The 13961-nt window shown below is 30.6% G+C and overlaps 1 protein-coding gene and 1 long non-coding RNA gene across 2 annotated transcripts; both read right to left on the bottom strand.

Annotated features, from left to right (window-relative positions):
* Nucleotides 1–300: 300 nt before the first annotated feature.
* On the bottom strand, nucleotides 301–4047 carry LOC130903686 (fer3-like protein). The gene is made up of 2 exons (XM_057815915.1): nucleotides 3723–4047; nucleotides 301–548 (listed from the first exon to the last, which is right to left on the bottom strand). The coding sequence occupies exons 1-2, from the start codon at nucleotides 4045–4047 to the stop codon at nucleotides 301–303; spliced, it is 573 nt and encodes a 190-aa protein (XP_057671898.1).
* Nucleotides 4048–11041: 6994 nt separating this feature from the next.
* LOC130903790 (uncharacterized) lies at nucleotides 11042–13707 on the bottom strand. The gene is made up of 2 exons (XR_009060780.1): nucleotides 13660–13707; nucleotides 11042–11278 (listed from the first exon to the last, which is right to left on the bottom strand). It is a non-coding gene; the product is annotated as an uncharacterized LOC130903790 (long non-coding RNA).
* Nucleotides 13708–13961: the final 254 nt, after the last annotated feature.

The following is a 13961-nucleotide window of genomic DNA, read 5'->3' as shown; positions in this document are numbered from 1 at the left end:
ATTGTGGAATGAAGCTAATAACCATTGATCGAAAATTAGTCTTTATAAAAATTACAGTTCTACAGTAATATAACTGTCAATTGACAATTCAATTGCCTTAAAAATTTCTTCTGCCAATGGGTCATTGACAATTTTACTTTATCTTTTGATCGCACAGCTATAGAACTAGGAAAACTTCGGATTGCAATGTAATAGTATGAGAATAGTAAAAATTTGTTACTACTGGACTACCTATTTGCTCCAAATATTTTCCATAATTCTTATTAGACTAGATTTACAAAAAAAGATTTGTACAAAATACTATCTTTCAAGGTTACTCCGTTCTAATAATTCCCTCAATGCAGAAATATACGTTTGCGCCATTTGGAGGGTTTCGAATTTGCTAAGTTTGTGCTCTGCATCTAGACTAGGTATAACTTCTCTTAATCTGTCGAACGCTTCATTTAATCCATTCATTCTTCTTCGTTCTCTGGCATTTGCGGCTAATCTTCTTTTTTTCATTATGGTAGGTGAAGTTGGACGGTCTCGTATCAAAATTTTTCGTCGACCTAAAATTAAGAATCGAACATTTTATGAGACAATAACGATAAATAACTGATACATAACAAATCCCAACGTATATATAAGTAAAAACAAAATGAAGGTATAACTGTTAAGCGTTAAGCTCGGGTCGTTCGTTTCTTGATTATTCATTTTGATCTGTTTGAAATAAGCTTATTTATGTTTGTTGCTATTAAATTACCGTTTTATATAAAACAACTTAATTTTTTATTTGGAAGTTTTTTCGTTTTATGTGCATGTCAATGTTATGTTTCGATAATATAATTTGTAGATTTGATGTACAGAGTAGGTACAGAAAACAACGTGAATTTGGCGGTATATATTAGATTTCAATGGAATAATATTGAAACACGTCACTTTTTATTATTACGGGGACATATTTTACATATATGTAATACTTCTGTATGGCCAGTTGGTACGAGAAAAAACGTCCCTACGCTACGGTGCCGACAATATTCATTTTTTCTCTCGTCGAGACACTTTATCTATACTGCGCATGCTTGAGAATGCGCAGAACCGAGCTGGAACCTCGGAGGATAGAGAAATCTATAGAAACTGTCCATGAAGAAGTATTACTTATATGATATATTACGGTTCAGACGTCTGTCATTTGTCAACTATTCTTTTACCAATCTCCCAAAACCTTATTTTTTGAGTAAGGAATATACTATCCGTCGTATATCACTAAAAAGACATTTGACATTTACCCAGTCTTTGCAAAACAAGTCTTAATCAATTTAAAGTGCAAAATCTCTTAAAAATGAAACGGAACGGCAGTAAAAAGAAAGTTGTGAAACATCTATTAGGGCTAATGTCAACCAATGAGAATTTTCGATTCTCTTTCTCAGAAGATTGATAACATTTTATAGCTAACTGTATGAAGAAGGCGTCATTCATCGAAAAAATGATGTTAGTTTCTACGAAAGTTATACAATCATTCTATTTTCAAAGAAATTTAGGAATAATGAACAATTCTTTTTGATATCAACAACTGTATGACTTCAACAGCGGAAAAAAATTATGGTAGTGTAGTTCTACGGAACTAGTTTTGAAAATTTCAAATGTGTTAACCTCAAAACCACCATTTGAATGACAATGAAGAAATTAGTAGTTAAAAATATAAGAATTTCCTGACAGTACTCCAATTAGTGCTACTTGATGATAGTGATCCTGACAGAACATGCACGAGTGAAAAAAAATTTTGAAGAAAATGTTTTATTGAAAAAACTTTCGAGGCGACCTCAAGGTAGTAATTATGTCCTTAAGTATGTAGAATATATCATTTTGAAGTTCAAATATTCAATTTTCATTTCAAGCTACAATTACGTGAGTCCATTACTGTCCACATTGTTGTATGTATTGACTTCTGAAAACAAGGTGAGTTTCAAGGATTTTGGAGTTTTCTGTAAAGTTGGTTAACAAAACAGAACTTACTTCTAGTTTAGGCATCAAATTAAACTCAATATGAAAAGAAGAGTAAAGAACAAAATTCCAATATTTTAGGAAATTCTACTAACCATAGAGAGGACAATACTTAGGAAAAAGTTCGTATTTCGAGGTTATGTTTTGTTTACTTCAGTTTAAGTTCGCCCTTTTTATGCTTTCAGCTATTTTTTTCTAATGTACTAGAGCTTGTATTGTGGTTTGTAGGTTTTTTAAACTTTGCTGTTTTTTTGAATTATTTAGTTTGTGTCTTTTGAATCGTCTTATTTATTGAGCAGCATATGTTGTTATACCATAAGTACAATGTTATAAATTTTGAAAGAAAAATTAACAAATATGGAGGAGATTTCAAAAAGTAATGATTCTAATTTCCCTTGTTTCTTATCTTGATGAATCTCCTTATTTTTTTATCGTAATGATGAACCTTTCAAGCTATTTTCTAAACAATGAGATGTTTGACCTAGGTATGTAAATAGCGTCACAAGCAATACAAGGTACTTATTAAATAACTTTTTGTTTTGTTTTTGGGTATTTTAGATTTTATTTGAGATATATTGATAAAATGTTATGTCCTTCATTATGTTAATATCATATTTATTGAATTAATTGAAAAGTTGTTTCGAGAGTCTTTGTACATGTAGTAGGAAAAATATTTCACGTTTTGGTGTTGAGAAGTAATTACAAAATATAAAAAAAGAGGATTTTTAGAAATGGTTTACGTACATAGGAACGAGAAAGATGTCAATAATAAAAAAAATAATGATTTGAGTAAAATAAAATGTTCTATTTTATTAATTTTAATTAAACTATGATTAATTTAATTGTTGGCTGCTGTATGCTATTGAAATGTAACAACTAAATAAAAATTGTTTTTTGTGGTTAAAACAGATTTTTATTTTGATATTCTTTCAGTAGGTGATATATTGATTGATATTATTATGCAAATTTTTAATGACAAGTCAGATTTTGAACAACGAAAAAGGTCGAAACGTCAATTTCTACTCGTTTTTTTAATTAATTTTTTGTCAAAAGAGACCCATTTACAAGAAAAAGATCTGTCTGAAAGTGAAAAGTTGGAAAATCTATTAATTTTATATTTCTCGGGTAAAACAAAGTTATGAAACTCAAATATTTAAATGGTATACAATTCTTTTCTTTTATACCTTTTCTTGCATTTTTACCATCTTTAGTTAACTTTCGCATTAATAAACAAAAGAAAATATCTAAATCCATCTTATAGTTCATGGAAATATATAAAAAAATTAATATTTAGAATCATTTTATCAAAAACCTCTTTAAAAACCAAATAAAACAATTAGGTAATGTGCTGACGTCACTGATATAACCTAGAAAAGCAAAATTTTTTAAGTACTAATGAATGAGTTGGTTCCTCATAGTATTCTAAAAATTTAATTACGCAATAGTAGTGCAGTTATGAAGTGCGTTGAGATTTAAATTATAATACTTGTGTTATACAAGTACCCGATTCAATTATAAATGAAGATATTCATTAAGATTACGAATTCTAGACACGTTACTGTTGTATTCATTCCTATTACCAACTTCTTTGTATTATTAAACAATGGCTTAATAGTAACAAGCAACTTCTAGGCAAAAGCGGTACTTAAAAAGATCTGAACTAATTGGCGCCTTCTACATTTTCAATAAATTTAAGTTTAAACCAATCAAAGGTGCCATCTTTGACAGCAGTCACGTACCTCTTGAGCTCCTCCTATCCTGATGAAGTACCACGGTGGTTCTTTTTTCATCATCGTTGTTAAACTCACTTCTCTTCAATGTAAAAAAATTGAAATTACCGTAATGAGCTTTTTCTTCTTCCGTTAACGATGTTAAGTCCACAAAATCGTTGCTCGTCGATACGAAACTGTCGTAAGTGTTGGTGTCGTAAATTTCTTGAGGCTCTTTCTGTCGGTGTTGATGTGAGACAGTTTTTTCTGTTTCTAATTGGGAAAAATAGGACGTTGTTGGATATTGGTCCGACCATGACGGTTGATATCGGTTGTAGTATTTTATTATGTCCATTTGTGGATGTTAGATGGCTACATGTGGTTGAATACATTTAACTAAAAAACAAAACAAAAATATTGACAAATATTTGTTTCCTTGATAGAAGAAATGTATGTTGAGTCAATAATAGTGCATTACAGCGAAGTTTTCATTTCAGAAACTAAACTTTTTAAAAAAGAACAGCAATTCAAGTTTCGACGAGATGTATGTATATAAGCAGAGAAGCCATTATACGAGGGTGGTATCAATTGAAAAAAACGCGGGATGTAAACACGGTTAAACGAGCCATAGAAAAAATATGCTTATGAGGTAGCGGCGGCGCGACATGGACGGGACGTATCAAATAGGTATACGAGACATAGAAAAAATAATTATGGCAAATACCATCTAGTTATTGGTCAATTTACGGTAAAATAGAGTAATCATAGCTACAAGAAGTAGCCTTTTACATGAAAAAATAGTGTTTGTCCGCCCATTCGCCCCGTTCCGGTCGTAACGTTTGATTTAAAAAACGATCATTATGTTTTATTGTTCAAGATAATATAAATTTATATACAGGGAACCATAAAAATTTGAAAATAACTTTAACCACTAAATTTAATAAATTATATTATGCTCGATGTACGAAAAATATGGAACAAAGCGTCCCACGCTTTTTTCACAATAATATTAGTTTCATTAAAAATGAGACCACCGACCGCCTACTCTACAGATCGATAATTCTGTGTTCCTAACTTTGACGGATGACATATAGGTGTCAAAAAGTTTCTAGAAGATTAATAATTATGTAAATTATTAATATAATAAGATATTTCATAGTTTTAATTATTCGAAACATAGAATGTAAGGACTTTTCGAAAACTAAGATCTATTTAACCCGATTTACGTTAGTTGTTGTTCGGGAACTGATCAAATTAATCGGGTCGTGTTCATATGATATGATCCTTTATACGTTGATTTGCAAGTAGGTGAATGCTATCAGCCGATGCGTTATTTCATTTGTCTATTGCTATTTGAACTTTAGAAATTTATTCTTAAAAGACGGTGTACTATTAATTCCCATGAACATCTGTCCGAATCTGAGTTATAGTTTCCGAGTAGTCATTTAGTTAAATTTTATAAGATCAGTTTGATACCATCCACTGTTAGCTAGTTCTCACAAACGAAATCATCGACTGTCTACTCTGCAGGTCGATTACTCTGTGTTCCTAACTTTGACGGATGACATATAGGTGATAAAAGTTTTTAAAAACTTTTTTTTGCTAAGTGCCTCTGTTTATTTTTGTTTTAAGCTTATTATTAAGTCATTTTTAATTTATTTAGTTTTATGTGCTTTGAAAGCGCCTTTTTATTTTTCTTTATATTGTTTGGTTATTATTAACATGTGTAATAAGTTGTAAACAGAAAAATAATTATTTCGAAATCTGAAATTTTTAAGCCGTTATAAAAAATAATGTTAATAATTTCTATGAAGGATTCTGCACATCGCTCTACAGTTTACAAACAGGCAATTATCATAATATTTCTTCATTTGGCCCATAATTTCGAAATAGTTAATTGAACATCATACGAAATTTAAATTCGTCACTATCACCAGTTTTTAGTACCTAATTCCACAATTAAGTAATATCTAATCTATCAACACATAAATGTCATGAAGAAATAAATAATTTAATAAATATTTTTTTTTAGTTTTTTCATCTTATATTATCTAGTTTTAAATAAAAAATATTACGATGAAATAACAGTTTTTCAATTTGTGATTTTTTGCTAATCGTTTTAGATTTGCTCATTGTATCTAATTACTAGCGAATTATGTTTAACTTTATTTTCAGAAAAATTTACAATTTTTAATTTTACAAATACTGAATGAATTTAATTAATCTCAATGATTGAATTAACTAAAATTCATTCTGTATTTGTAAAATTATAAATGATATTTTTTGTGTTAATAAAGTTTTTTTAAAATAAAGTTTCAGAAGTTAAATATATAATGGCCCAGTCAGTAGGATTCGAGCGATCATGAATTTTATACAAAGTGCGATAAAAGAATCGACTTTGTATTTTAATATCTACGTTCTTCGAGGACGAGGAACTTCAGATTGCCTGAAGTGCTCAGTTCCTTATTTTCTTGTGTTTTCCTTTAACTCTATCCTTATCAGTTAGTTGAGTGAGGAAGAGATAATTTGTTATATTTAAAAATTGAATTTTTTTAGGAACGATTTAGGACATTTAATAAATACATTCAATAAATATTAAAGAACACATTGAGAATCCAGATTTATCTAAAATGGCTACAGCAAATCCGAAAATCTGATTTATATCTACTATCTATTGCAATCAAATTTGTTTGGATTACAATTCTACTTTAGTATTCTATTAGGCAGACAACCATCCATACCTCCTTTTAACAACGCTTGATCGACCCTCTCAAAAACGCTTACTCCAATTTCTCTACTTTCAAGTCTACAAATTTCAGGAATGAATTCAGGTTTTCAATTTATAGAATCCGTGGATATTAATATCGGCGAAAGCGCTTCTGTTAGGACTGTTAGGCATTTCGAAAGACCCATACGACCCTTTTGGAGTTGAGAAAATTAAAATTATGTTTTCTATGACTTCTATGAACAACAAATTGGTTGTTCTGGACATAACAGATGTGAGGTTCAAAATTTTTCGGAAAATATAAAAGGAATTTACCGGTTCAGCTATTGTAAGTGTGAATCCGATGTGACCGAATAATATACTATTAGAAATGAGGAGTTTTAGGAGGTTTCTGCTAGATAGCAATAGTGCCTAGCTCACTAGCTGTCAAAATGACATTTATATAAGAAAAAGCGTTTTGTATTCTATGCCTTGCAAGTTGCTATTTGTGATTTCTGTGCAACATGAATTTCGTACCACATATGGTGTTAATCCTCCTACAACTTAGCGTTTAAGAAGATACTATAAGTAATTTAGTGACAAGGCAAATCATTGTGTCATCGGTTTTAACATTCTTTCGACATCTGTCTGGAACTTAACGTTGAAAATCGTACAGATTCCAATTATTAAAAGCTTTGCATGATGTGCCGTTTTTTTTTTTATAAAAAACGTACAGGAACAGGTATTTTTATTTGAATATGTTCAGTGGTGTCCCCTGAATGTAAATCCAAGTGGGCGTCATGAAAGGGGCTTCACTTCAGTCGCCATCTTGAAAAACACGTTTTATTAAATATCTCGCGAACCGCACATCGTACGACAAATATTGTAGATAATAATATTATCCATCTTTTTCATTTAAAACTTTTTTTTGTATAACGCATAGATTTTTAATTATAGCGCTACAAACTTTTTTCAATATGGTTTTTCCTAAATATTTAGTTAATGGTCAATGATGAATTAAAAATGGTGGTAACTGAATTGTAGAGCGTAAAATTTCCTATAAATTTTATTGAAAACCTATGAGTTATACAGAAAAAGTTTCAAATAAAAAAGATGGCAAATACAATATATTACTATCTACTTTTTTGGTTGGTGCCTTTGGACTAACAATGATACCAAATTATACAGCAAGAGCGAAATCTCCCTCAGAGATCACCCTAACGATTCCACGATCACAAGCTTTCAAGGTCGCCATTCCTTACTGTTTTTGATTTTTTTATAGTTTATACGATCTCTAGTATTATATGATTCTTTTTGTAACGTCCCGTACGCAATAAAATAGTCTCTTCACGTAGTACGATCAATCCCTTTTTTTCCTCAGTTTCTTTTCTATCAACTTCTTATAACTGTATTAGTTCTAATTTCTAGCTTTCCCAGATTGAGCCCAAAAGGGTAACTATATTGCTGTTGCCTAATTCGTTATGTATTCCCAAGCCTTCCCACGATTTTGGGTTTGCTGTATCACTTTTTTCTATTTTCGAAATAAAAGTATTGCTGTGCTCCATGTTTCTGGTACGTAACCCAGCTCTAGGATGCTCTAATTCCAGACGAGGGTGGTGGAATAATAGAATATATTGACATTTAAGCCTATCTGTGCTGATTCCAGCTTTTGTCATGGCCTTGAATAGTCTCACCGTAGAAGTTGTATGGGTATCTTCACAGAATTTCTTCTAAGAATATGTGGCTCTATCAATTCTGAGTTATTTGCTGGTTTGACGCCTAAGTTCAGGTATCGGGTTGCCCCGTGCGCTTATCGTGGTATGAATCCACTTTTTCCAGACAGCAGCGAAAAAATAAAATACTCCAAGGTTCACTATGGTGATTATGAAATTGCTGAAGTCAGTAGAACAGATTTTACTTGTACTTCTGGGTTGGTTACCTAATTATTTTTTAGCTGAAGGTCCTTACGAAGCTTTCCAAATACGGAGTCGCAGAAGAAAGTGAAACAATAATTAGCACAATATATATACTATATATATATATATACAATATAAATAAACGCAAAACGAAAGCAGGTGTATGCAAAAAGCTGAATAAGCGGCGAGTAAACAAAGCTCTCTGATTGCCAAAGTTCTAGGGCGTAAGCGCGTTTTCCGTGATAATTTTCCAAATAGTTTCCCTATTCGATTGACTGAAGGCACAAACACGATTATCACTGAGATGTGAAAATTCCACTACCTCAATGTCAGTTTCGCGACTCCTAACGAAGCTTGAAAGATTGAGCTCGTCCAGTAGGAGTTTCCTTGCTCTCGGTATAATAGATTTGGTTATTACTTAGCTAGTAGAAATACATTAATTGAATCAGTATTATGATAAGATTCTGTGACATGATTTTTCAGAAAACAATTTCATTTTTGTACATTTAACATACACTTCCTCGGTCTTGTTTTGATATCAACTTGTTGCAAAATTCTATTGAAAATTATATCGATAGTTTGAAACTAAACTTGGTTGAAATGTTTACTTTGAAATTCTTACGTTATGTAATTTGTGTTACAATAACTTACAGGGACAAAACTCATCCAACTTATGTATGTCAAATCATTAAGACACACGCAGTTATTTAAAGCTGAATATTAATTTCATTTCTTTTAGAAGATGCGTTTGATTATTGGAATTATGTAATTTCAAAATGTTGATTTATAGTATTTTTTAATGGCACTAATTTTTATTTACCAATTTTCTTCATTTATATTCAATGTTATCCAATTTGTTTATATTTGTAATCCTAATTTGGATTCAAATCTATGACTCATGGTGTAGATGAGAAATTATATTGATGAAATAACTTAATTAAATGTATATTCGTTTCTCATTATTTGGAACTAGAAATGATTATTAATATTTAATTCAAACATTTATTCAAAATTTTCTTTTGTGTGATATATCTCCGAGCAAAAGCAAAGCAAAATCCAAAATTGCAAGTTTCGCAGATTCAACGACAACGACAGGCAATCTTCATCCTGTTGGTTTATCGAAAAACTGTCCCAATTTTTACTAAATTTTTGTTTTTTTATATATTAATTAGAATCAGAAACCTGAGAAAATAATTATTTACATTGTTTAAACATTTACATTTCTTTACTTTGTTCTTGAATTATAAAAGTTTCAGCTGCTGTACGTAATTTCTGATCATTATTAAAAATTTTAATAAAATTATTTTTTTTCCTTATTATAGAAATGTAACACACTTTTAGAGGAATTCCAAACAATATTACATTCAAAAATACAGGACAAATTAATATAAGTTGATATAATTTAAATTGGGAATTGATTGTTTCGTTATTCGCCTTGAATTGAAAATTTTTTTGTAAAAACTATCTAATTATTGTTTATTGTTAATAAAATATTTTTTGAATTATTTAGTGTCTCTAACAACATTTCTCTACTGTGTTTGATTTGAATGATTATATGAGAAACTGATATTGTATAATTATTTTTCATTAAAAGTTCTGTACAGTTCATAACGTGAATTATTTCTTTCATGTAGCAGTTTTTTTTAAAATGATAAATTTCATGGAGTATATGTAATTACAACTTTTTACAACATAGAACAATGTCTCGAACATTTCTTTATTGTATTTTTATAAATTATTTTATATATAAGTATATAATATTAATTACAACATTTTACATCATAAAAAAAATTTGTTTCGTCATTAATATTAATGTCTAATTAAAAATTTACTAAAGGTTGCACAACAATGAAAAAATTCCTAAAATTACAAGGTAAAAAATATTTAACTTACATTTCGAAATAATCCATTTAATCCCAACACTTTTAAATGAAACTTTTCATTTTAGTCATCCACAATAATGATCACATCACCAAAATATAATTTAAATGTGTGAAACAGGAACTAAATCAATTGAAAACAAAGAATCGATGAAAAAGCGCGAAAGAATTTTCAAGATACTAAGAAACAAAACAAAAGAAGGGTTGTTGATGGTCCGGTGACCCATGCGGAAGTGTTTATAGTTACCATATATCAGAGATAGGTTACGAGGTTTTGATCGGGTATAATGGGGTACAATAGGGCTGACCTGACACAACTTCGGTCGCGTGCCACCGTTGCCGCATCAGATGATACTCGTACTACTACTTAGGACGATCCGACACCCGATAACAGGGCTGGATTTAGTTATTTTTCTCCTGAATTGACTTAAATCTTTTTTGGTTCATTAAATATTTTCTTTTAAAATTTTACGATTGACTTAATTTCTTTTTCGATGTTACTGAAGTATAGTTTTGGGGTTGTTCGTACAATATGTGTGTGATTTAACATTACTTTTCCCTTTTAGCTCCTTCCAATTATTTCCAATTATTATTATTTATATATTTACTTTTAGGGGGTGGAATAAGTTATGTTAAGGTGAGGGAAACATTTTTTTAAAGGGTAGTCGGAAAAAAATATACGTAATGCTAGTTTACTGTTTAATGATTTCTTAATACATAAATTAAAAAATTGTTTTATTTCTTATTATGAATTAACAACAATTACAAAATAATTTACAATTATATTTACTATGAAAATCACTAATCGCTGTAGCTAACGCTTGCAAGCGATCAGTGTGGTTAGCTTAACGGCGTCTACACAGAAATTCCGCGATGAAACCATCCATGTAATAATCACGGCGGCCATATTTTGGCATCACATCACGTGCAATGTCGGCGGCCATATTTTGGCATCATATCACGTGCAATCACGGCGGCCATATTTTGGTATCATATCACGCCACGCTCGCTCCACGTTTTGGGTGTTTGCACTGGAATCAGGATCCACGAAATTATAAGTATGATTAACTGTCAAGCGCTTGAAACCTACAACATTAAATGGAAGAAATACATACAATTTTCACGATAAGATTTCAACGATTGATATAATGAACAGACGAATGTGTAGATAAGATTTCGTGGCAGAAGGAAAGAGTTATAATCTACACTGGGGAATGTGCCCTCAGACCCCACCTTTGAAATACACCGTCTCCTTTTCGATAGTTACAAATCGCCGAAAAACTCTCAGCAGAGCTACCAGTTCAAAATTTGACACAATAGAAGAAGTGGAGAAGGTAATGAGGAAAATATTTAAATATGCGCAAAAAAATTTTCGGTGGAGTCCCATTTCTAAATATCTACCTCAGAATGTATGCTCGGAAATAAAAATGTGGAAGTTTTTTTATTGTGTCTTATACCTCATGAGATATCTTCATATTTTCATACTTTATGCGTACCCTGTATAATATAATGTTTTAATAAAAAGCTAATTCAATTTGGATATCAATTGGATATTTTTTCTATATCTAACTGTATGTAGGTAACCTAACAATAATATTAAAAAGAAATGTTTGCCAAAATATCTGGTCCTGTATGCCATCTGTCAATTCTGATACGAGTATATGGCCCAGATATTTCTGTAAGCACTAATAAACATTCATAAGCTGCTTCAAATTACTTTACAGTTGGGTTGCTTCGAATAATTCTAAAAAATAACTCAACATCTTAATTAGTTTTTAAAGTCGAATGTAGCTTTTACTTCATTAAAGTTTAGAGGAAAGCATAAAATATTTCCAATTAGTAAATTTATTACTTATGCATAGTTTTTCTATAGAATTATAAGTTATAATTGGAAAAATTAAAGTTAGGAATTTGTAAAGTTACCGATACTTCTGTTAAGAAAGTCCCAAAAATAATAAATAATTCTACATGACTATCTGAAGAACAGGAGCGATTCATGCCCAACGATTAATAATCCTTAACTTTTACAGGGACAATCTAAAGATAGCAAAGACAATTTTTTAAATTTCAATTTCTTAACAAAAAGGTTCTCCTTGGTACACTCGATAAAATTCAAGGTTTAGAAGATATATATAGACCTAACCAAGGAAATCGTTCGCTATAAAGAGACTTCTGAAAAAAATTATGAAAAATTATAATTATTCATTCAGGAGGTATACATTAGATTTAAAAGAAATAATGCAGAAACACGTCAATTTTTATTCCAACAGGAACATATTTTACGATACAGATCTCTGTTATTTGTCAACTCTCTTTTGACCAATCCTCAAACTTTTTAATAGAGAATATACCATTCATTGTACATCATTAACAAGACACCGATGAGATTGTGTAATTTTTACCGCTATAAGACCTTAGATAGACTGAGGCTTCACCGATTTTGCACCTTCTACAAAAACTAAAGAATAATTCTACATATCAACAAAATTTTAAACTAATGTTTCTGATTTTAACGGTGGAAGGGAACTATGGGAATTGAGTTGTACAAAAATAGTTTTGAATATTTCGAATGTATTAACCTCAACTACTACGACAAAACTGACTCATTTCCATTCCTTTTCATTTGAATGACAATGAAGAAAATTGGTTTACACAGTAGAAGGCACTTTCCAGTAAATATGTCCTCAAATTATTGCGAAATGCGGGAAAAGATAACATCGATTTGATTTCAATTGGCAAGTGATTGTGCAATTTTTTGCATTGTACAATATTGAGCCCTTAACTAATTTTGAACGTGAAGTAGGTAATTGGAGAAGTAACTGAAGTAACTGAAATTGGAGAAGCGTGCTTACAGTGTAAATGTGAGTCTTGGTGTAGTGGTAGTGCAAACAGTGTGTTCAGTATGAATATCACGAACGGTTCCAGAAATTCCAACTTAGTATTAGACAAATATAGTTTTCGCTACACAGTCAAATACTTATTTCAATCATTATTACAGTAATACTCGATTGTGTTGCAAATAAATTATGGGGAAATGCACACCTTGCGATCAAATTAATATATTTAATGATTATTAAGAACGCGTTTTATTCATAAACACAGTAGTTCTTCCGTTACACCTGTAAATAATCAACCTATTTTAATAGTTAGGTGTCGGTGATTATGAAACAAAGAGGGTAACATTTTTTGTAGACACGAATTTAGAGCAGGTATAAAATTAATTTACGAGGATTCAATGACAAATTTCACTAGTATTGTCCATTTAGGTATAAAAGCAAATACAAGGAATCATTGTCAATGATAAGTTGAAAGTTATTCTACCTACATGTTGCATACTATCATTTTTCTACTACTGCACAATTTTGAAGAACAGAAGTAATTCTATTTTATATATCTCATTATTACATAATTCATAATCAAACTTTTTAAGCTCTGTTTTGTTCTTCTTCCTCTACTCTTTACTGTACCTCTGCATCCGCTTCTGTTATCTGTTCTTGCTCTCTACTCAATCATTTCCACTTTTCTAAAATCTGATGTCACCACTTCTATTCATTTTTTCTTCTGATTCCCTCTCCCTTCATTTGTGCTCTCTTGGCAATTCTGTTCGGATTTATTTTGTACACATGCTTTAATCACCTGACTCTTTGGGATCTGACTACTTGTGTAATATTAGGCTTTTATATATTTTTCAGCTCAGCAATCAGCTCACTTTAGGTATGATCCTTTACAAGCCTGGATTGCTTGTAACTTTCGCCGTTTATCTTCAATA

Source organism: Diorhabda carinulata, chromosome 2, assembly GCF_026250575.1.
Source record: "Diorhabda carinulata isolate Delta chromosome 2, icDioCari1.1, whole genome shotgun sequence".
In the NCBI taxonomy this organism is placed as follows: Eukaryota; Metazoa; Arthropoda; class Insecta; order Coleoptera; family Chrysomelidae; genus Diorhabda; species Diorhabda carinulata.
The sequence above is the reverse complement of the archived record's forward strand: the minus strand, read 5'-3'. Positions and strand labels throughout refer to the sequence as shown.